Raw genomic sequence first — 27283 nt, forward strand, 5'->3', positions numbered from 1 at the left:
AAACTCAGCAGTCCTCCAGATGTTGTGGGACCCATCATTCCTCACCACTGGCATCCTCATCAATGGCAGCAATACTGGCTGGAGTTGATGGGAGTTGAAAATCCAGTAGCATCTGGAGGGACAATGGTTCCCCATCCCTGGGGTATGGCAGGACCCATCACTCCCCTGGAATAAAACTTGTGAATCAGAATTGGAATTCTAAGATAGCATTCTTAACTCCTGCACTAATCAACGTACTACTGTATACCATACTATACCGTAAAAACTTCTTTGCTAGTACGAAGCGTCTGAGGTTGTGATCCTAAGACTATTTACTTGGAAGTAAATTCCAGTTATATTGATGGCTTATTTAAAACAGCAGCAGGGTGGGGCGGCTAATCCCCAGTTTGTGATGCCTGATCTCCCCCTGCCGTTCAAATGCGTCTAGGTTACTGGTGTGAATAAGGCCATCTTGTAGCTAGCCTAGTTATCTAGTGTTTATTTTTATTTTCCCCCCAAAGTCACACATTTCAATATATCTATTATAAACACATAAAATGAATATTTTCTTGGGGGAAAGCGACATATCGAAAATAATGGTTGATATGCTTCAAACCTGTATCTACCTGAGCTTTTATTCTATCTTCCATTAAAATATGCCATGGGAGCCAACTTATTGAAGATTGACTCGTCAGTCCATTCAATTTTTATGTTGCCTTTACTTTTATTGTATGTATATATCTTCTTCGCATTTATTTCCCACCACAGGAATGATAATTAGAAATGGGGGCCTTTACATGGCTGTATATGAAAGCTAGTTTCCAATGTATCCCTGCCGCTAGTCGCCACTGATGCCCAGGGTGGCGTTGGTTTGGCCTCTTTCAACTATAATTTGTGGGTGTCAGCTAGATAAAATAAATGCACAATGGGAATGAATGTGCATGAGACGGGCTTTTTACCACACTGGCACTGTGCGTTAAACCACAGAGCCTAGAACATGACATTCAGAAGGTCGGCGGTTTGAATCCCCGCAACAGGGTGAGCTCCCGTTGCTCGGTCCCTGCTCCTGCCAACCTAGCAGTTCAAAAGCACGTCAAAGTGCAAGTAGATAAATAGGTACCGCTCCGGCGGGAAGGTAAACAGCGTTTCCGTGCACTGCTCTGGTTCACCAGAAGCAGCTTAGTCATGCTGGCCACATGACCCGGAAGCTGTACGCCGGCTCCCTCGGCCAATAAAGCGAGATGAGCGCCGCAACCCCAGAGTTGGTCATGACTGGACCTAATGGTCAGGGGTCCCTTTACCTTTAAAGTAAGTTTTTACTGTGTTACTTTCTGCAAAATACAAAGGGGGGGGGAGCGCAAGCTATCTGAGCACCCAAGATTCACACCTTCCAAATAAGTAAGTGCAGCAAGAGGCAACACATCTCACTTGTGCATCTTCTCCCATCACTGCTTCTTCAAAATATGTCAACTACGCACAGCTAATTCCTCAGAGCCTGAGAACAGTCACCAGGGGAATGCTGTTGAAAATGGTTTCCCCATGGAGAGTTGCTCTTGGCCAAGCTATGAAGCATAAGGATTTGACATGGTAACCCCTAGAATGTTTTGGTTGACTATTCCCATCAGCCCCATTCAGAATGACCAGTGGTCAGGGGTGATGGGTGTTATAGTCTGACAGCAACTGAAGGCTCCCCCTACCACATAGTATAGAACTACTTACTATGTGCATCTTCCTCCTCATGCACTTCATAGTACAGTGGTACCTCAGGTTACATACACTTCAGGTTACATACGCTTCAGGTTACAGACTCCGCTAACCCAGAAATAGTGCTTCAGGTTAAAAACTTTGCTTCAGGATGAGAACAGAAATCGTGCTCCAGTGACAGCAGGAGGCCCCATAGGCTAAAGTGGTGCTTCAGGTTAAGAACAGTTTCAGGTTAAGAACGGACCTCCGGAATGAATTAAGTACTTAAACCGAGGTACCACTGTACTGTTTAAAGTGGACAGTAGGGTTCCTGTCCCTCCCTTGATTCTCCATTGTCCACACAACCTCCTTGCCAAATCACAGCCTTCACACACACTCCCTTCACTCAGCCATGCTTGTATCACACAAGGGATACTCTGAAAAGGAGAGGGTACAAGAAAATCTGGAGGGAGGGGGAAATGTGGGAATGCAGTGATTTTAAGGAGAAAGCCATATGGACAATGAAGAATTAAAGGAGGTACAGGAAGTTTACTGTTCACTTTAAATGTATGGATGAGCCGTCTGTCCACATAGCTGATTTCGTAACATTTGAAGAGCATGCAATTGAATCGTTGCTTTGCAATTCACTGTGCAGTTTTTCACTTCATCTTCAAAAACCAATGCTGACCACTATCAGGGACAGGACACTGGGTTATATTGGCCATAGGATATTTTCAAGCTCTTCAGTGGTGTGATGTCTGCAGGCTTGCACAGGCATCCATTTAAAGAGTCTCTATCAGCGCGGACAAGATGCGTAAGTTACAGGTGATTACCCATCCTTCAGCATGCTTGGCTGTCTCTAACAAAAGAAACACAAGTTCCTTAATAATCAGGCAAAAGAAAAAAGAGAGAAAAGCTGATTTGGCTGCCTTTTTCAGTTTTAGCAATTTGGGCATTTCTAGAAATATGCAGGGAGTTGAAACACACCCACCCACCCCTCTGTACTATACCTGAAACCAAGAGTGATCAAGCAGTGCCCAAAGGGAATAAAGGTTGTTTGGTTTTGTGCAGAGCACATCGAGTTTTCTCGATTCTCTTATATTTATTGCAGAGGCAAAAAAAGATCTTATAGGGCAAAGTTGTAAAGCTATAGCTGGAGATCTGGGCTAGTGAGATGAGATGCTGCTCAACTTGTTGTTTTTCAGATTTGCTCTCCTGTCCTGAACATGCATACTCAGAAATATATTTTGTCATCCACTGATTTCGATGGGACACATGAGATTGCAGTCTTGTTAACGTTTTGATTTCCCCCTGAGACTTCATAAATATCTGAAGGCTAGAATGATGTGTGTAAACATTTACCCCCTTCAAAACAAGCACAGTTGGGCTGTCCTTTCCCCTAGATTACAAATGGATGCTTTTACTTATTAGCAATTGTCCATGTAAATGTAATTTCATGCTAGCACCTTCTGGTTCGGTGTAGTTATTATTTTCTGCCTAGCGTCCAAGGTTTGATGGATAGCACTGCATGCGAGGATTTGTTTGTCCTCTGCTGCAAAGTGATTGCGCCCTCTGCTGATCAGGATCGTCTGGTGCAGGGAAACCAACAGCTCTACAAAGCGAAGCTGTTTTTTTTAAAAAAAAGCTTGCTGCAGTGCAGCAAAAGTGACCTTACGTGTCATCTTCTGATCTCACTCATGCCTCTATACACTTTAAACAAGGCAAAACCAACCCAGCATATACAGGTGAACATGTTCTGTTCTACTGATGTCAGAACTGCCTATTTCTTAAATGCGCTCTCAGAAATACAATATTGTTAAGGCTGCAGTCCTGTATCCAAGATTCTCCATGCAGGTTATCTCTGACTAGACATGCGTAGGATTGCACTATAAGCAGGTTTTATTTTTCAGCAGAGAAGATGTGCGATAATATTTTTGCACAATTAAGTCTTCCAAGAGTGTTCTTCTGAATACATTTGGAATATTACTACCCTTATGTAAATATGATTTTGTGTGTGTTCTGTCTTTGCAGCAGCATACTATAGGAGCATTTGGGAAGCAAAAGGGCGGGGGGAGTCTCAATCTAACATATTTGTGACATATATTTATTCATTTGGAAGGTCACAAAGATTTTTGTAGGAGAAATAACATGTTTTTTTTGGGGGGAAATGCCTTTTATTTCAGTAGCTTTCATAACTAGCTACACAATATTGGAAAGGGTATTTAAAAAACAACAGTTATTCCAAATTTGGGGTATGTCCCACTTTTTTAAAAAACAACAACAACCCCAAGCTATTTTCTTATATCTATATTTACTAGTGTGGAATCCTTATTGCAAACCCTGCAATTCAACACAGAGTTAGCAACACACTAAAACCATTTTCAATGGGCTTTGCAACTAATTCTGTATTGGATTGTGATGGCCTTAGAATTTGTGTATTATTTTCCATAAGCATTTGATTGAAAGGAGCAGAGCATGAGACACAGGGTACCAGGTACACAAATACAGTACCAACTCCTCAGTAATACTGTATTCAACTAAATCTAGAGATGTGCGGAAAATGAGAGAATGGGTGGATAACATACCACTACCCCCTCTGCTGGCCGACGTATGGCATAATGCTTTCCTTTCCAAAAATACTGGGGTTGCACAAAGTTGGAAGCTTGCAACAGCACAGTTTAATAGAACATTGATAGAACATTAAAAGATTAATAGAACAAGGGGACATACAAAGGGATCATTTGACAGCAATTATTTCTTTTCCTGTTTTATACTTCTTGCATCACTAGTAGCCTTCACTGACTTTTAAGAGAGAATTTCAAAAGCAACAATGTGATTTTGTCAATTAGCAGAAAGGGCATGGCTTCAGATTAAGCAGAGAGAGTTAGGAGACTGCACTCATTTCTGTGGATAATAATTAAATCTGAGCAATTTAAATACCACTCTCTTAATACGCTGATTATGTTCTCAAGATCTTTGCTGTCTTTAGGTGCACATGAGGATTGTCCTAATGCACCTAAAATGCACCTTGTAACCAGAAAACTTCTGTTCAGGATAAATATTGCTGCAAGTCATAGCTGATGTATTAGTCATAAATCAGAAGCTTTGGATCAAGCCTAATCACAGTCTGGCCTCCACATACAACCAAGGTTCAAGCTGAAACAAATTTCTGAACTCAAAAGTCAATTCTCCTCATTAGAACTTGATTTCAGAGCTGCAAATTTAAGTTCTTCTTGGGAATGTGATTAGTGTTCGCCATATGGATATTGCTGGGTGTAGTAGTTTTGCTGAAAACATTGACAAATTAATATTTAACTCCCATGCTTGAAATACATCTGACAAGGCTTGGCTTGCAGTAAGCCCAGTCAATTTCTGTAGAACTGACTTCTCAGTAGACATCTACAATATTATACTGCTCAGACTGAAGACTTTCAGAAGTATGTCCTGAAGTGACATTTCAATAGAAAAATCTAATACAGTGCTAGCTCCGATTACGAACTTAATTCGTTCAAGAGGTCTGTTCATAACCGGAAATCATTCATAATCCGAGGCGTGCTTTTGCTAATGGTGCCTCCCACTACTGCTGCGCCGCCGGAGTGCGACTTCCGCTCACATCCTGGGGCAAAGTTCGCATCCAGGAGCATCTACTTTCGGGTTAGCGAAGCTTGTAACTCAAAGCATTAGTAAGGAGGATGGTATGCAACATGAGGTTCCACTGTAAAGTTTGAAATGTAACATCTGACTGGCACATTTAAATGCTTAATCCCTCCTCTAAATGCCTATTGGCTCTAGTAAAAAACCAAAAATTTATTATCTCATTTTACATTCAGAGTACCGCACTAGTTTTCTATGCCTTATTTTTCTTAGACTATGTGGTTGCTTTGTATGTGTACGGTCTTCCTGCATTAGGACACCTCTACCTTAGCTTTCTCTGACATATTATACCTGCTGAAACACACAACTATTAAAGTTCATGAGTCCTTAATGCCAGGAAATTGGCCGTTCCTGCCTAAAGATGGCCCAATGGGGAGAACAAATCTATGATCCTTGTATAAGGATTCAGACATGGGGGTTTCAGTTTTGCTCTGGGTCAACTATGCCGCTGATCCACAAGACAGATCAAGTCAGTACTGATGGGTTAAGACCTTACAGCAGGATATTAGTTTGTTCTTTCTTTCAAACTGTGTTTTGTACACTTCCAGTTTAGTGCTGAAGCAATAGCATGGAAAATGTCCACCTACATTTGCCCATTCCTCCCATTAGACACTACTTCACAGTAGGATTGCGCATACCGGTAGTTCATACTGGCTTGGCTTTGGAAATATCCCTGGATATTTTTTTTAAGTGTTCCTTAATAGAAAACAGCTTATAGCTTATCGTTACCTGCCTTGGGCATCTTCAGATGGAAAATTGGGGTATACATTTATTAAAATCAAATAATAGCTTTAAAACCAGAATTTCAGTTTAAATGCACAAATCTGCAGCAGTCAAATATAAGTTACAAATTGACTTTGGATTTACAAGCCTTGCAAGCAACATGTATAAAAGCAATGTTTCACTTAGTGAACTTGTATTTATTTTGCTGTTCATTGTTTTTAAATGTCCAGAGAAACTGAGTAGGAGGAAAACAGCTCATTAAATGCACAGTATGAAATAACCACTCAGGGAGCCACAAATGAGTAGCTAATAGTCTACAGATCACAGTAGATTGCAAGCAGAGGTTGCATCGCAGCAATGATCACACAAGCCTGAGTGTGGGCAATACTAGCAAGCCCCATTTACCTGTCTCTAAAACTGAGACTTGCACCCACATTTGGAGCTATGAGCTCATTCTGTGGGTTTGGGGCTTTTGCATGGGCACAACAAATTGCCAGAAGTCCTGCCCAACAAAAGGCCAAGATGGACTAGACCAGGCTTCCTCAAACTTGGCCCTCCAGATGTTTTTGGCCTACAACTCCCATGATCCCTAGCTAGCAGACCAGTGGTCAGGGATGATGGGAATTGTAGTCTCAAAAACATATGGAGGGCCAAGTTTGAGGATGCCTGGACTAGACTCATCAGTGAAAAGGAAGGCTCAAATGTGATTAATGTTGAAAGGAAGATAGTTTGCCTTTGTTCAACCAGGTAGAGGAACCTAATTAATTTTCAATGCTCAAATGAAATGTACTTCAATGCAAGCTGTTATTTGTTAATTGTTTTCCCCCAAGTCTTTAGATGAATTTTAGCTCAGTAATTGCTCTTTTGACTTGTGTTTTTTCAGATTCCTGCATCATTGGTGACCACCCCAAATTACAAATAAAGAACTCTACTTTCTGTATGAGTGCCTATCCAAACTTGACAATGGTAAACTATACCAGCCATGTCAACAAAACTTTTGTCAGTGGCAGCGAAGAGTACTTCAAGTAAGATTTAAAAAAACAATAACAAAACACACACACACATTTTGGAACAATTTTAAAATAAACCTCCGTCTGAAAGTCACAGGGTAATGCACGAAATTATTAACGGAATGAAAAAATTGTAATTACATTGTCTGTAGGTTCTTTCTCTGCTGTTCATTAGTTGAGTGTTTATGCCAGTCATTTAGATATGTCTTTCATATATTGGGACTTGACTAATGAGTTAATTGCTCCTGCTATAATAATAATAATAATTTATTATTTATACCCCGCCCATCTGGCTGGGCCTCCCCAGCCACTCTGGGCGGCTTCCATAAAAACCAAAAATACAATAAAATGTCACACGTTAAAAACTTCCCTGAACAGGGCTGCCTTAAGATGTCTCCTGAATGTCAAGTAGTTGTTTATCGCTTTGACATCTGCTGGAAGGGCGTTCCACAGGGCGGGCGCCACTACCGAGAAGGCCCTCTGCCTGGTTCCCTGTAGCTTTGCTTCTCGCAGTGAGGGAACCGCCAGAAGGCCCTCGGCGCTGGACCTCAGCGTCCGGGCAGACTGATGGGGGTGGAGACGCTCCTTCAGGTATACTGGACCGAGGCCGTTTAGGGCTTTAAAGGTCAGCACCAACACTTTGAATTGTGCTCGGAAACGTACTGGGAGCCAATGCAGGTCTTTCAAGACCGGTGTTATATGGTCTCGGCGGCCGCTCCCAGTCACCAGTCTAGCTGCCGCATTCTGGATTAGTTGTAGTTTCCGCGTCACCTTCAAAGGTAGCCCCACGTAGAGCGCATTGCAGTAGTCCAAGCGGGAGATAACCAGAGCATGCACCACTCTGGCGAGACAGTCCGCAGGCAGATAGGGTCTCAGCCTACGTACCAGATGGAGCTGGTAAACAGCTGCCCTGGACACGGATTTGACCTGTGCCTCCATGGACAGCTGTGAGTCCAAAATGACTCCCAGGCTGCGCACCTGGTCCTTCAGGGGCACAGTTACCCCATTCAGGACCAGGGAATCCTCCACACCTGCCCGCCTCCTGTCCCCCAAAAACAGTACTTCTGTCTTGTCAGGATTCAACCTCAATCTGTTAGCCGCCATCCATCCTCCAACCGCCTCCAGACACTCACACAGGACCTTCACCGCCTTCACTGGTTCTGATTTAAAGGAGAGGTAGAGCTGGGTGTCATCCGCATACTGATGAACACCCAGCCCAAACCTCCTGATGATCTCTCCCAGCGGCTTCATATAGATGTTAAAAAGCATGGGGGAGAGGACAGAACCCTGAGGCACCCCACAAGTGAGGGCCCAAGGGTCTGAACACTCATCCCCCACCACCACTTTCTGAACACGGCCCAGGAGGAAGGAGCGGAACCACTGTATAACAGTGCCCCCAGCTCCCAGCCCCTCAAGACGGTCCAGAAGGATGCTATGGTCGATGGTATCAAACGCCGCTGAGAGATCCAGCAGAACTAGGAAACAGCTCTCACCTTTGTCCCTAGCCCGCCGGAGATCATCAACCAGTGCGACCAAGGCAGTTTCAGTCCCATGATGAGGCCTGAATCCCGACTGGAAGGGATCCAAATGGTCCGCTTCTTCCAGGCGTGCCTGGAGTTGTTCAGCAACCACTCGCTCAATCACCTTGCCCAGGAATGGAAGATTTGAGACTGGGCGATAGTTGGCCATCGTGGCCGCATCTAAAGATGGTTTTTTAAGAAGCGGTTTAATAACCGCCTCTTTCAGCGGGTCTGGGAAGGCTCCCTCACGGAGGGAAGCATTCACCACCCCACGAAGCCCATCGCCCAGTCCTTCCCGGCTAGCTTTTATAAGCCAGGATGGGCAAGGATCCAGGAGACAGGTGGTTGGTTTCACTCGTCCAAGCAGCCTGTCCACATCCTCGGAGGTAACAGATTGAAATTGATCCCACTCAACTTGACTAGACAGAACTCTAGCACTCTCCCGCCCCAGCCCTGCTCCCACGGTGGAGTCTACTTCTTCCCGAATCTGGGCGATTTTATCTGCAAAAAACTTTGCAAAATCATTGCAGGAGAACATGTGGCCCGTACTGGGCCCCGATGTTGCAGGTGGTTCCGCTAAATTGTGAACCACCTGAAAAAGTCTCCTGCTGCTGTTTTCTGCAGATGCAATAGAGGCGGTGAAGAAATTCTTCTTCGCCGTCGCTATCGCCACTTGGTAGGCTCGACGTTGAGCTCTAACCTGTGTCCGGTCAGATTCGGAATGAGTTATCCGCCACCGGCGCTCTAGCCGTCTCAACGATTGTTTCATTGCCCTCAGATCCGTGGAAAACCACGGGGCTGTCCGGGCTCCATGCAATCGGAGAGGGCGCTTCGGAGCCAAACAGTCAATAGCCCTGGTTAACTCCACATTCCAGCGGGCCACCAGGGAATCGGCTGAAAGGCCATCAACATGGGATAAAGCATCCCCTACCACTCTCTGGAAACCATTTGGATCCATTAAGTGGCGGGGGCGGACCATCCGAATTGGTCCCACCTCCCTGCAGAGGGGATGGGTCGCAGAGAAGTCCAGTTGCACCAGGAAGTGATCTGACCATGGCACTTCTTTCATTTCGCTTTTACTTAGTGTCAGATCACCAACATCCATAGAGGTAAACACCAGGTCCAAGGCATGTCCACGGCTATGGGTTGGGCCAGACTTATTCAGGGACAGCCCCATGGAGGCCATGCTTTCCACGAAGTCCCGAGCGGCCCCTTGTAAGGTCGTGTCGGCATGGATGTTAAAATCCCCTAGGACGACCAGGCTAGGTGTCTCCAGGAGAACATCCGCCACGACCTGAAGCAGCTCGGGCAGGGAATCCTTGGTGCAGCGGGGAGGTCGGTACACCAAAAGGAATCCTGTACTGCCCCTATTGCCCAACTTCCAGAACATGCACTCAGAAAACTGGGTCTTCCCAATAGGACGCCTGGTGCAAACTAATGACTTCCTAAAAATCACTGCAACCCCCCCTCCCCGCCCACGTGACCTGGGTTGCTGTGCGTAAGAGAAACCTGGTGGACAAGCAGCGGCAAGGACAGGCCCATCTGCTTCATCCAACCAAGTCTCTGTTACACATGCCAGGTCGAATCCTCCATCCATGATCAAGTCATGGATGGCAGTGGTCTTACGAATCATTGACCTGGCATTGCACAGCAGCACCTTCAGGTCACGTGGGTATCCCTTGCTGATTCTAGTATCCATCCGGACAGGACCAGACCCGGAGGCAGGGATAGTCCTCAGACAACGACTAAACCTGCCTCCTCTGTAATGACATGGTCTGGTCTTAGCGTAACTCCTCCTCCTACCCGTGATCACTGAGATCGGTTGTCCCAGTGCATCCCCCCCTGTGGAACATGCCCCAGCCATTTTGTGGGCTGGGGCCCACTCCCCGGCAGCCCTGAACCCTCCCCCTAAAAACAAAATAACACCTTAAACAAACAAACAAAACCAATAAAACAATACAAACAAAAAAATGTAAAAATTACAAAAACATCAAAATAAAAAAAATAATAATTCCCCAAGCCCAACCAAACATCCATCCCACCCCCACCCCCCACATACAAAAAACCCAAAGAAAATTTTTAAAAAACATTTTAAAAACACTCTGTGCCTCTCCGGCAGTAACAACTGTCCTAGTGAGGCCTGTCAGGCCCCGCCCCGGGCCAGGTGGTAAGTGGCAGGGCGGAGCAGGGCCCTCAAGCACTCACTCAGGGGAGTCCTCCTGGGCAGCAGGCAGCAAGCAGCACGCAGTCCTTGTGAGGCCCCAGGCCCCGCCCCAAGCCAGATGGTAAGTGGCAAAAGCAGGGCCCACAGGCACTCACTCAGGGAGTCTTCCTGGGCAGCAGGCAGCAAGCAGCACGCAGTCCTTATGAGGCCCCAGGCCCCGCCCCAGGCCAGATGGTAAGTGGCAACAGCAGGGCCCACAAGCACTCACTCAGGGAGTCTTCCTGGGCAGCAGGCAGCAAGCAGCACGCAGTCCTTATGAGGCCCCAGGCCCCGCCCCAAGCCAGATGGTAAGTGGCAACAGCAGGGCCCACAAGCACTCACTCAGGGAGTCTTCCTGGGCAGCAGGCAGCAAGCAGCACGCAGTCCTTATGAGGCCCCAGGCCCCGCCCCAAGCCAGATGGTAAGTGGCGAAAGCAGGGCCCACAAGCACTCACTCAGGGAGTCTTCCTGGGCAGCAGGCAGCAAGCAGCATGCAGTCCTTGTGAGGCCCCAGGCCCCGCCCCAAGCCAGATGGTAAGTGGCGAAAGCAGGGCCCACAAGCACTCACTCAGGGAGTCTTCCTGGGCAGCAGGCAGCAAGCAGCATGCAGTCCTTGTGAGGCCCCAGGCCCCGCCCCAAGCCAGATGGTAAGTGGCGAAAGCAGGGCCCACAAGCACTCACTCAGGGAGTCTTCCTGGGCAGCAGGCAGCAAGCAGCATGCAGTCCTTGTGAGGCCCCAGGCCCCGCCCCAAGCCAGATGGTAAGTGGCGAAAGCAGGGCCCACAAGCACTCACTCAGGGAGTCTTCCTGGGCAGCAGGCAGCAAGCAGCACGCAGTCCTTGTGAGGCCCCAGGCCCCGCCCCAAGCCAGATGGTAAGTGGCAACAGCAGGGCCCACAAGCACTCACTCAGGGAGTCTTCCTGGGCAGCAGGCAGCAAGCAGCACGCAGTCCTTGTGAGGCCCCAGGCCCCGCCCCAAGCCAGATGGTAAGTGGCGAAAGCAGGGCCCACAAGCACTCACTCAGGGAGTCTTCCTGGGCAGCCTGCTACAGAGACAGAAGCAATTTGATGGCATTTCAAAACAAGTGCCAGGAAAATAGTACATTGTTTTGGCATTCAGGAGGTAGATGTCCTGAGGTTTGAATGGGATTTGGATCTGGGTTCAAGTCCCACCACATAATCTTTTGGTATCTCTTCCCTAAAGCTGTCATCATGTCAAGTCCTGGTAGACATGCCTCATAGGATAGTGGTCAGAGTGAAAGCACCACAAAAATTATGGCAGTCTCTCTTTTATCTTCGTAAACTCAATTCTTGTTTATAAACCCTGTGTTGTCTCAGATTATTTCAAATACTCTCACACCTATAGTTTTAACCACACAGTACCTAAGGAACTTCAGAGAGACCCTAGGGAACTTTTTGAGGCTATTTGATAAGCGTCAGCCTGTTAAATAATTAATCTCTTATTTGATGCTGGCACGTACCTCAAACAGGGAAAGGGAGGGCACAAGAGAGGGGTACACTCTGTTGTGACCAGATCTTCCCTTCGCCAGATAGGATGGGGAGGGCTGGGATGTGGTTATCACAACTACAGTTATATTTGACAGAGGTTTTGGGATGTTGCCCTCAGTGATTTACGATCTTGCTCATATGTGACCTGTGGCCCATCTGTGTTAGGAATCCGATATATGCAGGGTTTCGTTTTTTTGTCAGCTCGCTATTTTAAGAAACTGACTGTACCAAACTATCACTGTCTATTTTCTAAAGCCAGATTAAAAGTTTTCCCATCCAAAGTGTTGAGTGGAAGATTGGCTGGCATCCTAAGATAGGCTGTGCCCAAGTTCCCAGGATGCTGAATGGATAAACACATTTTATTACACTGTAGTCTGTATAAACAGGTTAGATAGCATCTAATCAAACCAATATTAACAGAACAACCTGGAATTGCTTATTCCTTTTATGTTACGGTTCTCCTTGAGGATAAGACTGATACTATTACACTGGGTGTAGCAAAATTTCTCTCGGAGGCAGTAAGTATCAGAAATCAGTATGTATGGCCTAAGGCTCCTCTGTTGGCTAGCGAGGACGCTCTTATGCCTTAATAACTATTGATATTTATACCATTTTTAGACTGTGTAATTTGGGTCTATGGACCACAACAAAGCTGTGTGTGTGTATTTGACATTACAAAAGTAAACGCCGGAGGGATTGGGCCTGTAATGACTCACATTGGCATTTTGATTCTCAGGTACTTTGTATTGAAGATTTCTGCAGGAATCGAATATCCTGGTGAAATCAGGTGGCCTTTGGCACTCTCTCTCTTTCTGGCTTGGGCGATTGTTTATGCTTCCCTGGCTAAAGGAATAAAGACATCGGGAAAAGTAAGAGAGCATCTTTCTTTAGACTGTTCAGAGCCAGAACTCAGTGATATATTGTATGACTGAAGAACTAAGTATTACTAAACTACTGAATAGTTTGTTGATAAATGTGAAAGCAGCCTAGCACATATCCTCTTGCATGGTAGCTGAAGAAAAGTTTCATTGATAGGAGTATTTGCTCTATTTTTCAAATTTGGGATCCTCATGGCATGCTGCCTACATTCCTTGTGCTTTCAGTATTGATATTGGGTTGCATCCTAAAAGGTGAACGGAAAAAGTCCTGTAAAGTATGATTAATTCATTTTATCAAAATACGCATTCCAAAGACAGCTGGCTGGATTACCCAACTCAATGCTTACACTGGGGCAAGGACATTTAGCTGCACAGTGGAACTTCCCTTCCTTCTCCTCTCTCTGAATGTCTCCCCAAAGCCCTGTTGAACCCATGTTGGGAGTTCACAACCTCCAGAGCAGATCTGGGGAGGATCTGGGGCATACAGGGAGAAGAGAAGGAAGTTATGTTCTGCAAGTGGAAATCCTTGTGCTAGCAGAAGTACTTCACTGGATACCTCAGAGAGTGAATATAATACAACAGAAGCATCATTGCCCAGCCTGTCTACACTTGCTCAACTATCCCCTCTTCATAGGAGGGTTTTCAGGTTTTTAAAATGTTCTGTGAGGCTAAAAATAGCAATGGAATAAAATTAATGAGTTTGTACAGTATGGAAAACAAGACAAAATATATCATATCGCCTTCAAGTTTAGTTCTCTTAAACACGATTAGCTTTCTTCAGCTCAAGAAGATAGATAATATCTTTTTTCAACATTGTCCTAAAGGTAATTAAAATATGAGTGTCCCGCCCCTCTACAAACTTTATAAAGATTAATTCTCTAATAAAATGACTTCTGCGTAAGCATGCATGAGGCTGAGGAGCTTGATTATAAAACTGCTCTATTTTAAAATGTGAGGGCACATAACAAATGAGTTGGGAACATCATTAAATGAAAAAAGTAAATAGATTTCAAAGATATCCCAACTGTACTGAAAAGAGAGTCCTAGAATGGTAGAACTAGGCTTGTTTAGGGCTCAGCCTCAGCTCCCTCTCCCTCTTCTCTTTTTATCTCCCCACACATTAGTTCTTTTCAAGCTCACTTGGCTGCTCCCTCTGCAGGGAAGCTCTGTTCCCAATGCACAAGAAGCAAGATTCTGTAGTTAGCTGCTGGGTCATAAAGAAAGGGCTATCTATACACCTCTCCCTCTCCTTTCTCAATCCCCCTTTACTTCAACAGCAGACTACCCTGCTGGGCTCAGAACACCTTGGCCAATCTTTGGTAAGCTCTAGTTCCCTCTGACTAGGGTCCCTGCTCCAGCCTTAGATCCCTCCCTATTTCACAAGCATGCAGGTAATACGCACCTCACCTGCATGAGTGCTAACCACGATATAACAGCAGCTAACGTGGATGAAATACTTTAGATCAGAGGGAAAAGAAACATTTTTCAGCCCAACTGCAACATTCACTTCTGGGCAACTGCAGTTTGCTGGAGCAATTAGTGTCATTTTGATCTTTGTAGATCAGGCTAGTTTTCACACATGCTCAAACACCCTTTCCTGTCCTCCACTGAGCCAGGCATTCAAGGACAAAATCTAGCCAGGCAAAACCACTCGAGGTCAGAGAGCGGTGTGGCCTGGAGAAAGTTACAAGGGCTGGAGGGAGAGGCCTGGAGGGTTCCTTTTGGCCCTTGGATCTGAGTGAGGCTCCCCTCCCTTGCTTTAGATGGTCCTTTTACCAAAGGGCAGCAACTGGGGAAGCAGAATCAAGCACAACCATCAGTATATACCGTATTTTTCGGTCTATAAGACGCACCAGACCACAAGACGCACCTAGTTTTGGAAGGAGGAAAACAAGAAAAAAAATATTCTGAATCTCAGAAGGCAGAACAGCAAGAGGGATCGCTACGCAGTGAAAGCAGCAATCCCTCTTGCTGTTCTGGCTTCTGGGATAGCTGCACAGCCTGCATTCGCTCCATAAGACGCACACACATTTCCCCTTACTTTCTAGGAGGGAAAAAGTGAGTCTTATAGAGCAAAAAATACGGTATATAGAGAGATGGGATCTTAAATAAATGGCTGCTGTGCCTGCTGACAGAGCACCACATTTTATGAAAAACTACCTTGATTTTCATTGGTTTGAAGGGTCACATATAGTAATAAGATGCATGTATAGGAAAAACATCAGCTACACATAAATACTGCTATTGTTATCTCAGAACCTTGCCATTTTTTTAGCTTGTGGTTTTTCATAGATAGCAACAGTTTAATAATCCTATTATCTCTGTAGGTTGCTCACATTCCCATGAGCCTGTGTACCAACTCTGCCAGGGTAATGAATTGTCATGGACAGCAAGCCTACTTATAGGATCCGCCCAAATGAGTAATTCTTTGTCTATGTGTGGTCTCTTTAGGTGGTGTACTTTACTGCTACATTCCCTTATGTAGTGCTCATCATCTTACTCATCAGAGGAGTAACTCTGCCAGGAGCTGGGAATGGAATATTGTACTTCATCACACCTAAGTGGGAGAAACTGATTGATGCTATGGTGGGCTTATTATTCCAGTTATAACACTCTAATAGGGTGAATAATTCATACAGATTTATTATTTGCTGTGTATTAAGAAAGCATACAGAGATATGCTATGCTGTGCTGAATCAATTACGTGCAAGCTGATCTGGCTAAATCTATTGCACCCATTACATTAGGCGTTCTAATAAGGTTACGTTTGCGTGTCCTTCAGTACATTGCTCCATTTGTTTTGGTGGGTCACACTTTTTCTGGTTGTGAGGAAGTGAAACATGGCTATCAGCAAGGTGAGCTAGCTCTGCACATCCACAGCCATGCTGCATGTGTTATGTGGAATGAAATAACACAGTCCCAGAGAACAGCTCACCTGGTGACTTATCAGATTACAGTGCAAATTGTTCCTTATCTAGTGACGTTTAGAGTACATTTGGGCTGCCTTGTTGGATCAGTCTGAGGCGTATCTGCTCCAGTGTAATGGTCCCAACAACAATAGGAATTCCATAAATTTGGCTAATCCATTTTTGTGCGTGTGTGTGTCCATCATCACATTTTGCAGTAGTAATTTGTATTACAGTATTTCCTACAAAATAAAAAAATTCCTTCCAGTAGCACCTTAAAGACCAACTAAGTTAGTTCTTGGTATGAGCTTTCGTGTGCATGCACACTTCTTCAGATATCTGAAAAAGTGTGCATGCACACGAAAGCTCATACCAAGAACTAACTTAGTTGGTCTTTAAGGTGCTACTGGAAGGAATTTTTTTATTTTGACTATGGCAGACCAACACGGCTACCTATCTGTAACTAGTATTTCCTACAATCCCATAAATTCTACTGCTTGGAGCAGCCTGCTTCTTCTTGTGCCGTGAGCTGTGCCACTTTTATATGGGCTCTTTTACAATCAGTTTGAATTGTAGGGAGCAATCCTGTACACAAGAAACTGGTGTAAAGCCAAGCCAGTGAGTTTAGCTGGTGTCATGTTACACCAGATTCAGACTCCATTCAGCAACAAGGCTACTGCTGCCTAAGCTGGCCTGTACCTGCAGAGGGAAACAAAGCCTTTAAAACAAAGTTTGAGTTATACCATCCTTTTTGCCAGTTTAACCTATACTAGGTTGCCAGGCAAGGGCATAGTCGGGGGGGGGGGCGGCAGCTGCTCCCCCTCCAAATCAATACAAATCAATGCAAATCTGAGGTTCTTTTCTCCCTAAATCTGAGGTTCTTTTCTCCATGCCAGGTCATGTGACTAAACAGAATGGGTTTAGAATTAAGCCTAAATAACCCTAGCCCTCTGGTCCCATCCCAACATACTCCTTTGTGGGGGTTTATGTCAATTTAAGATCCTTCATGGTGGGCTCAGCTGGTTGGAAAATATACTAATGTCTCTCCAGCAGAGTCGAAGATGAGGGAGTTAAGCCTCCATAACCCAACTGTGACAGGAACCTCCTGACTCAGCTGGAGATCTCTGGATCCTAATCCACTCATCCTGGTGTAGCTTGAGATAGGATTGCTCTCATAGTCAACAGCACTATTGATTTTTAAAATAACTTGCTGAAAAATGTTTGTTGAAGTTGATGCTCATTTTCTTCATGGGACTTTTTTTTTTTAAAGGTGTGGAAAGATGCTGCCACTCAAATATTTTTCTCTTTGTCTGCTGCATGGGGTGGCCTGATTACCTTGTCTTCCTATAACAAATTTCATAACAACCTGTACAGGTAAGTAGAATAATTCCATGAACCCAATGGCTTTATGGCGACTGAGTGGCACTGTTAATTCCAGAAACTTATGGATATAATTTAGATCCCTACAAATTAGGGGGGCATTGTTTATGAATTTTAAACCATAATTAGGATTACCAGTGGTTCCTAATTATTTGACACAGCCAGACCACTGAAAGAAGAAAATTGGGTGATTTGGATATACCCAATCAGTAATAAAACCAGTCTGTGCATTCAAAACTGTCACATAGCAGAACTATATCAAATGGGTGGAGAGAATTGCATGCTACCTCATGTGGGGGCAGGTCAAGGAGGGAACTTCCTGTACATAAGACATTAGAATGCCAGGGAGAGCCCTGCTTCCTGATATGCCACCCTCCATTAGGGAGGGAATCTTGGAAGTTGCAAGGCATTCAGTATGTGGTCCCTCTCCCTTCAGTACAGTTCAGGAAGGCCAGCAACACACAATACTTCTGGACCTTGCAGGACCCAAAAGTTCTGTTGTTTGGCTAAATTGTGCCTTGAAAGCTATGACATTGTTTGTAAAGCACAATTTCTTTCAAGAATGGAAACACTCCATCACCTGTGATGCAGGTCCTCAAAACCCACTGGGCTCCTTCTGAGGTTGGTGTGCCCTACTTTCTATTGAAAGCTTGCCCTAATTAAAAATAGGCCAGGTTGAAAAGCAACCTCGGGAATTGCCAGGAAGAACCTGGGCTGGCAGTATGAAATACAACACAAGCATAATCTCTACCAGAGAAAGCCTGGAGATTTAGAAATAGGTCAGAATCCAGCTATGCTCTGAGCACTCTGCATTAGAAAGGGTAATCTGCAGTTTCCAAAAGGGCAATGGCTGTATCACCTCTGCTGTTGTTATATCACTGAGCACAGTGATTATTACTGAAATTGTATTAGCACCTAGTTAAGATTAAGAAAAGCTCTCTAAATTCAAACTAAAGATGGAACCTTTGATTAAAGGTAGTGGGTAACTTCCTACAGAGCCGAGAAGTTTGCTCTCTTATAAATGCAGGCCCATTCCATATTTGGTTTTGATTGATTGCTTTATTTATTCAACACATTCCTACTCCAAGTGTTCCACTATTTGAAGCAGCTTCAAAACGCAAGAGGAAGGAACAGTAGAAACCAGCAACCCCAACAATAGCTCATAAAGATGTAGCATGTGCCCAAGAGGGAGTTTTAGAGGCACAGCTGAAAATTTGGTTGCTTGGGTTGCATTTTCTCTGAACAACAGGCAGCAGGAGTCAGAAAAGTGTGACATTAAGAAGGTGACAAAAAAAAAAAGTAATGCTGGGAATGTTGCAGTCTAATGTCAGTGCTGCTGATAGAACTGAAAGGCTTCAGAAAATATGTGAGCAAATAAGGTAGGCAACAGGTCTCCAGAATGCATAGAATAACGGGTACTAGATTCCAGGGCAGAGAAATGTGTCTAAAGTGAATTTAAAACACTTTAAAAGCTATTGTGCTGGGTTTGGCTATAAAAAATGCGCTCAAGAATGAAGGAATGTTGGGACTCGTCGTTCAAGAAAGCTTGTCACATAGGCTGCATTCACATGGCAGTGCGTTCTGTTTTCCCAGCGTTTCATTTCCCATTTCCATGACCTTATCAAGAAAAGAAAGGAGGCAGTTTTTGCAGATTCTCCGAGCCCCCTGTGTCACCTCTCAAGCTGGTCTGGATTGGGGCAGAGAAAGCACAAGGATGTAGGGGAGAGTGGCTTATTATCCAAGTGACCAATTGGGCCTGGATGCCTATATTCTGCACATTATGTGCTTCCAAATAATTCATAAGGGGGGCACAACTCTTGGTGCTATGCTGCTTTAACCATCAAAATGGTTAAAGAATTAATATACAGTACATGCATGTTCAAGCAGAACTGACAGGCCCTTTTGTGTGCTTTTTTAGCCTAGGGGCCAGCCTGCACCATCTGATTTTCTTGCACTCTTCTTTAACACATGCCCTAGTTCTGTCATCTTTTGCAGAGGATTTTAAAGAGAAGAGTAGTGATCTCTCTGCAAAAGCTTATGATTTCCCTTCCTAACCAGCTACCTCTCTCTCCTTCCTTGAAGCATTTACTTTTAAAGTGACATTTACTTTTGTGTATGCAGATTCTAGCTTCATAGCTGTTAGAAGGAATCACTATAATTAGTCTGGTCTTTCAGAATCACTTTTATGACGACCTGGATTTTATGGAATGACTGTCTCCCTATCATTTGATAACATGATTTCTTTTTGGGTCTCACTGTCAGTCATCATTTTTCTGTCAAGGGAATTGTAAATTATGTTTTCTTTGACATTATTCCCTATGCCCAAAAGAAGTCTCAGACATCAAATTAATCTTCATAAGTAAGATACTTTAAACACCCATCATCTTTAAATGAAATAGAAAAATAACACAGCCATAGCAAAGGCAGCATAACAATATAAAAAACAATTTTGACCAGCAGCCAACGCAGCAATTTAAAACCCACCCACTCCAAAATGTTATGATTTTCTTGAAAACTGCAATGAAACTGGCTGTATGAGCTTCCCTGGGGAGTAAGTAATTAATGCTGTACTTAAGAGTTCTTGAAGTCTCATTAGATTTGCTTTCTAATGACTGTTAGAACCATTTTATTTTCTGTTTTTTTGGGAGTCATGATCAATGGTATCTTGGCTGCTGCTTGCATGTTGATGAAATAATCACTGAGAGTTTTATTGCCAGCAAAATCTAAATCTTTGAGCCTTCTAAATTTGAGGCTCTGCTATTTCCACTCATGATACAGCCGTGCATTCCTATGCATATCAACACCAGAGGAAGCCCAATTGAGTTCATTTACTTATCAGTAAGTGAATTTAGGATTACAGCCCCCAAATGACATTTTAGCTTCTCTTGTGACTGTTTTTGCCACTGCTCTCAATGCAAGACTAGCATGCAGACAATGATATATTCCAGGCTGCAGGTTTCATTGTAGATTAATTTAAGCATCAACTAGTTTAAGTCTCACTGGTGTGAAGCTCCAGGGTATATATATGGGGGTTATCCTATTTCATTTTATAACAAGCCTGTGGGGGAGGTTGGACAGAGAGACAGTGACTCGTCTGAGGCATCTCAAATCTCCCTAGTCTAAGCAGACCAATTTATCTATACTGAATGCTCTCATTTCTATATTTAAAAAAATACCAAACCCATATTGAAGAGAATCTGAGTGAAGAGTGTCAGCCATGCATACAGTCCACAGTATGACTGGGACATATTGTGTAGGGGAACCATAGTGCATTATGTCTTGGGTCCACCCTGTCTATATTTTGATCCTGAGCCTATGTTTTATTTAACTAGACATTTGCACACACTTCTTGCTTTTTACACTTACTAGAACCCATGCCAGATAAGTCCTTCTGATGTCTAAGGATGGAACTTGATGTCATAGCAGCTGACCTGTGTGTAAGAGCCAGATTGTGCAGCACGTGTGGGTGTGAGAAGAGAGCCAAGCTATTCCCCTGCCTTTGTTTCCCCATAAAATTGCTCTGCTGCAGACATCCCCCCTGAACATGGGGTTCCCAGACAAGAAGTAACCCCTGCCAGGGAGAAGCCATTTCAAGGGGGAAAGCATGGCTGTTGGGAAGGGTCATGTTACATTATAAACAGTCTCCACTTACCTGCTTTCATATGAATTGGCAGTCATCACTTTCAATCTACCTACCAGTATCATGGTGCTGAAGACCTATAGCTGGTAGTAGGAACCTGTGGCTGTCCTTGTGGTTGAATTCTGACTCTCATCGCCCCCAATCAGTATGGTCAGCAGTCAGGGATTTTGGGAGTTATAGTTCAACAACATATAAAGGGACACAGAATCCCCAATCCTGACCTAGAGCTGAACGTGAAACATTTTTTCTCTTCTCCCCCTTCTGGAAAGTCACTGGCAGACCTTCCAAGTGTTCCTATTTTCGAGGGATGTCCCTGATTTAGAGAAGCTATCCTGGTTCCTGAATTGATCCCAGAATATCCCACTTTTTCTTAGGATGTCCCTATTTTCAATGGGGAAATGTTAGGGGGTATGGAGTTATCCGACCCTCCAGTTGTCTGGAGGCAATTCTGTATAGGGAAGGTTTTAAAAAATGATTTAGTATGTTTTTTATATATGGTAGAAGCTGCACAGAGTAGCTGGGGCAACCCAGTAAGATGTGTGGGGTATAAATAGTAAGATTCTCATTATGGAATGGGACATCCCTGTTTCATCGGAGAAATGTTGGAGGGTGTGCACTGGTGCCTAGAATTAGGTAAATGTATTACAATTATCCATTGATTTTGGAAAGCCCAGAGCATTAATTAGCAGTATCAGAAACAGAAATGTGTTGCTGTATACTAGAAGAGACCTAAAGAACACTAACGAAATCATCTTTATGTGCCATGTTTTAGACCCAGTGAATGCATCCCTACAGAAGCATGGGAACAGTTGCTAGTGTTGTGTATGAACTTGGCAACCTTTTGGGGCCCATGGGCACTTTTGGAATATTGAGAATGTATTTGACATGATAAAAATGGCTGCCACAGAGGTACGACCACTCACAAAATAGCTGCTGTGGTTGGTGTGAGTAGTCAGAAAACACCCATTCCACAGATGGCAAACTAATGAACTTGAGATCAAGTAACTTGCCCATGAAAATGAGTACAGATGCGTAGTCTGAGCCCCCAAATACAAAATTGTCCCCTTTGACCCACAGTTTTCTACTAACACACTTTTTACGGAAAGCAAACCACCAATTTCAGAGAAGTCGAGATTTCTCTCCCTCCCTCTCTCTCTCTCTCTCTCTCTCACACACACACACACACACTTTACCCCTACCCCATATGTTTTTCTCCATGTGTCCTGATCACCTATACGCACATGGACACCTCCCCCCCTCCAACCCCTGGTGCTCTGGTTTTGTTTTTTTAGTCTTCTCTCAGCACCTATGTTTCCTTTTTGCACTCAGCTATAGGAAAAACCCCACCTTCTTGCTGTCTCTTTTCCTTAGAGTCAAAAAGCCCCCCTGCAGGTAGCATCCTATTAGAACCGTTCTCCCTCTTCTAATTGGATGCTACCTGCAGAGAAAGGGAGAGTCAACAGTTGTAATTGGATGCCACCAGCAGTGAGCTATTTTCTCTCCTCTTTTCCAAGTGTGCTAACTAATCAAAATGGTAGCAGGGCCTCCATAGACAACATGGGAGAGAGTGAAGAGACACTTGGACTGTGTGGCCATTATAATTTATAATTGGTCGGGGGGGGGGGGGCTAAAGAGCTTGATGGGCAACCTGGTAGGTCTCTGTGGCTGCAATTGTGTCCAAAGGTGCCACATTAAGGCCCCCAGAAATACAGACATTAGTGGAAAAGAAAGCCTCCAACCCCCGTTATCCCTGTTTGTGAAGTAAACATCTTGAAGTAAAAGGAGCAGGAGAGCTGTGGAGTGGCTTTTATGTCATAATTTACCTCAGTACAGCTAAATTTTATTTTAAATATTTTCCCCTTCAGTGCATTTCAGTGCAGACTAAAAAATTATCTTGGATTTGTAACAATCTGTTACAGCACATACCCCAGCTTAAAATTCTGTGAGAGTGATAAGCTTTCTTAGTGAGCCGTATTTCCGTCTGATGCTGATCCAGAGCCAGGGGGAAAAAAGTTTCCTTTAGAACAAAGTTAGAACACAGCAATCTGTTTCTATAGTTAGCATTATCAAGTCTCAGCAAGAAGGAAAAAATGATTACTTAAGGGAAGCCTTCCTTAGAGGTCTGCGGGAACTGCAGGGTGCTTTTTATGGGAGGTTTCTAGATTTCTTTTCATCATCTGATAAACAAATGACATTGAAACTGAAAATTATTTGATATTATTTTGGAAGAAATCACTCCATTTATATTTTTGAGCTATGAATTTATTGAAGTATGCATATATCTGCCTGAAAACGAGCCTTCCCATGTCCAAAGCTTACAAGTGCCTGTAGCACCTTTCATCTCTGGTTGCTGCAGGCATCCATGGAGCAATTCCTCCAGCCCTCTCTGTATCAACACTGATGAGGCTATTGAACAGATGGCTGCAATATAAATTGGCCCCAAGTTCCCTGGAAATATTCATTGCAATAGTGAAAGGGAAGGGAGGAAATCTACTACCCTAAATTTTGTAAGGGGCACTAGAACATTGACTTTGCTCATTAGTCAGTGTAAGTAAATGTTTTTGTAAGTGTCAATCTCTCATAAACAGCAAGAGTGTTAGCCTTAAAAGAAGGGCCAAGGACTTAAAAGCAGCAATTTTCTCCAGGGTGTATGAAGTGTAGATGGCTTCTCAGGATGCAAGACACAGTGATAACAGCAATAACCTTTATTGAACTAACAGAACTAAACAAACAGGGGCAAAGCAACTGCTTATATACATTTCTGAAGGCCTGGGCCACTCCCAACGTGATTGGCTGTCTAAACTTCCAAGCTGTGAATCATAACTCTGAGTTTAAGGGCCAATGGCAGAGACCCAAATCCTGAAGTGTTCTGTGATTTGATATCATGTATCAAATCAGAACACAGGGGCTCAGAATCCTTAGTTCAGACTCAAGCTCAGGCAACACAGACCACCGAGTACATAACAGCATAACTTTGGTTGCTTAGTGGTTATTCCAGGATAGCTCACTGACTTGTTCTAATGTAAAATTCTTTCCAGATATATTTTCCCCAGTGCTTTTTTTCTGGGGGGGGGGGGGATGCAGGGGTATGCATACCCCTAAACATTTTGTGAATCTAAGTTTGGCCTCATTGAGGGGCAGTATTTCAATATGATTAGGAAAATGAGAGTATCCCTAAACATTTTTTTTAGAAAAAAAGCACTGATTTTCCCCATTCCTAAAACAGTGTGCAAACTATATAAACATGCCATATTTCTTGCAACTTTTATTACCTTGTTTGTCTTTCACTCTTCCTGCTCAGAGGAACACTTTGTTTTTGAATCTAGCTTATGAAAGAGACAGTGACTTCATCAAAACTGTCAGGGAGGTTGATAGCTATTCAACTACGCCTTAAAACCTGGGCCTAAAATTAATAATTATTGCCGCTAACCACTTTGTAAGTTTTTATTTCCATATTAGTAGAATGTCTTTTTATCAGTAGTAAGCTTTTGGATGTTGTTGTTTCACTTAAAATATGTATATATATTTTTGGTATTGTGTCTACTAAGAGTTGGTGTTCCACAAAGGATAAATTATTATCTATGTACCCACTATTACTTCTACTGTGCATATTTTCTTTCATCTTTTTCTTTCTTCAGGGACACCTTGATAGTAACTTGTACCAACAGTGCCACAAGTATATTTGCAGGCTTTGTCATCTTCTCCGTTATTGGTTTTATGGCAAATGAGCTCAAAGTAGACATTGAAGATGTTGCCGACCAAGGTATGAGAGTTTGTTTCAATTTATGAATGGTATAGCATGGGGTAATGGTGTTTTTTCCCCCTGGTTTGCAAGTCAGCCTGCAAATGTACATTGTTCAGAATACTGGGGAAGGGGCATTTCCACAGGATCCCAGTCTGGATTGGGTTTACTGCGCCCCCGTTTGTATATTGGGGGAAATAACTCCTATTGGAGTAACTCGGAGATTTTTCTGCAATGCAAATTGTATATGGGAGGTCCCCAGTCTGGATCAAGACCCTGGCCTAGGAGGTAGGACGGTTTTAATAATTTGCCCCCCCTCTGTGATCCCATTCTGGATTGGGCATACAATTTGCATGAGTGGAAAAAGCTCTCAACATGAGGTTATTTTCAGATGTAAATTGCAGGTGTGGGCCAAGGAGGACATGCCCTGAAGGGCCATATGGAAATTCTCCAAGGGGCACATCTAGCCCACAGGCCAGAGGTTTCCTATCTAGCCATAGAGGTTCTGAATTGGGCTCTGGAGCCAGTGATGAGCTAGATGAGGGTAAGGAAACTAAACTTAAATCCAGACGAGGTGCTATTAGTCAAAGGCTTACCTGTCCAGGGATAGAGTATCAGCTTGTTAAGGATGGGGTTACACTCCCCTTAAAACAGGGCTGGGGAACTTGTAGCCCTCCAGATGTTGCGTTGGCACTTCTGCCACCCCTGATTGTTGGCCATGTTGGCTGAGACTGATGGAAACCAGAGCCCAACAAGACTGGAGAGCCTTGTATTTACTTAAACAATTTGTATACGTCTTAATCACAGTTATCTCTAAGCAGTGTAGAAAAGACCCAATAGAAGAAGACTAAAAATGAGTTAAAGTTATAAAATCCTTTATAACTTTAATTGAATCCTAATTAAAGTCTGCTGGAATAAAAAGGATTCAGTAAGTACAGGGAGGGGACCTGTCTGACCTCATCTGGAAGCAAGTTCTACTTCTGAAACTCAGCAGTTGTTCTCATGTGTGCCCAACTCTTAGTGGCCATAACTCTTGCCTGACATTAATTTAGGGGGTCCAAATCAAGGGGGATCTGAAATTTCATTTTCTGCAATTAAATTTTCCCAGAGGGCATGATGAATTTTAGAAACTCATTATTTTGATTCCTTAATTTACTTTTCACATGCAAGAAGCTAGTGCAAACAGCCGCCTTATCTATAGTAGTCAAGAAGAAATCTTTAATCAAGAGATGAAAGAGCATGCTTATGAATATATAAGGTCCCCTAAGCCTTCTTGCCCAGAAAAGCTGGCAGTTAGCAGCAGGTTTTAAAGAGAGTTGCTTGCATCACATCACAGAAATAAAAATAATCTTCAACCAACAATTCTTTTAATGCTTGTCATAGTTCCCAAACATTTTGTGAAGTACCTATTTAAATTAACTCTCTTGCTGCTGAATTATACCAGCTCTACTGCATTACAATGTAGTGCAAAAAAACTGATGGGGAAGGGGAATCTGTCTACTGTAAATAAAACACAAAGTGACAATGAAGAAGGCTTTTCACTGAAAAAGGAATTGTGTTTGTGCCACAATTAAAACCAGTAGGATTAATGAGGGACAGTTGATATCTTTTATTATTATTATTATTATTATTATTATTATTATTATTATTATTATTATTATTAATCAATCAACAGATAAATATTAGTTTCTTGTGTTCTAGGTCCTGGGATTGCCTTTGTAGTATATCCTGAAGCTTTAACCAGGCTTCCTCTTTCACCTTTCTGGGCTATAATTTTCTTCTTGATGCTTCTAACACTTGGCTTGGACACCATGGTAAACTTGCCTTCTTTCACCTACCTTGCTATTGACTGTTACAGGACCAAAGAGTACATCTTTGAATAATTTTTAATGTAACTGGTTACAAGCAGGAGCCTAGCACATACCCAAGGTTTTTAGGCAAAATAAACATACAGGCAGTACAATTGTATGCATGTCTGCTCAGAAATAAATCCGACTGAGTTCAGTGGGACTTAGCTCCAGGTAAGTGTGTGTAGGATTAGAGCCAAAACTGATTTTGAGGTTAAACCCCAGTACTAGAATTGACCTTGGTGAAAATATGTCACAGCAGGAGCCATACAGAAGTTAATTATCACATTCAAGCTGCCTTTGGGATGGAAGAAGAAACAGAAAGGTGTTAATCAGGCAGACCTGTAGAGAGAGTGACCCACATACTGCGACAAAACTTGAGCCAAAATCAAAGTGGAGGTTTTCACTTCATGGAAGGGGCTAGACAGTGGTTCCCAAACCCCCTTCATTCCATAGACCACCTGAAAATTGTTGAGGGTCTTAATTATTTTCCCCCTGCTGTATTGGTTTTACCCATCCTTACTTGCTAGATGCTGTATTGGTTTTACCCATCCTTACTTGGTGTCTCTCAATGATACCACTCATATTGAGAGTATCTAGGCTGCTGAGG

General features: G+C 43.5%; 1 protein-coding gene across 1 annotated transcript in view; it reads left to right on the forward strand.

Annotated features, from left to right (window-relative positions):
- Positions 1-27283, forward strand: part of SLC6A5 (solute carrier family 6 member 5) — a 70674-nt gene that overhangs the window by 15722 nt on the left and 27669 nt on the right. The window contains exons 6-11 of the mRNA XM_081189578.1: positions 6923-7064; positions 13017-13149; positions 15610-15744; positions 17335-17438; positions 24723-24847; positions 26528-26640. Coding sequence (XP_081045704.1) covers positions 6923-7064; positions 13017-13149; positions 15610-15744; positions 17335-17438; positions 24723-24847; positions 26528-26640 — 752 coding nt within the window. The remainder of the gene's footprint in view (positions 1-6922; positions 7065-13016; positions 13150-15609; positions 15745-17334; positions 17439-24722; positions 24848-26527; positions 26641-27283) is intronic.

This window comes from Podarcis bocagei, assembly GCF_964188305.1.
Source record: "Podarcis bocagei genome assembly, chromosome: 1".
Taxonomy (NCBI): Eukaryota; Metazoa; Chordata; class Lepidosauria; order Squamata; family Lacertidae; genus Podarcis; species Podarcis bocagei.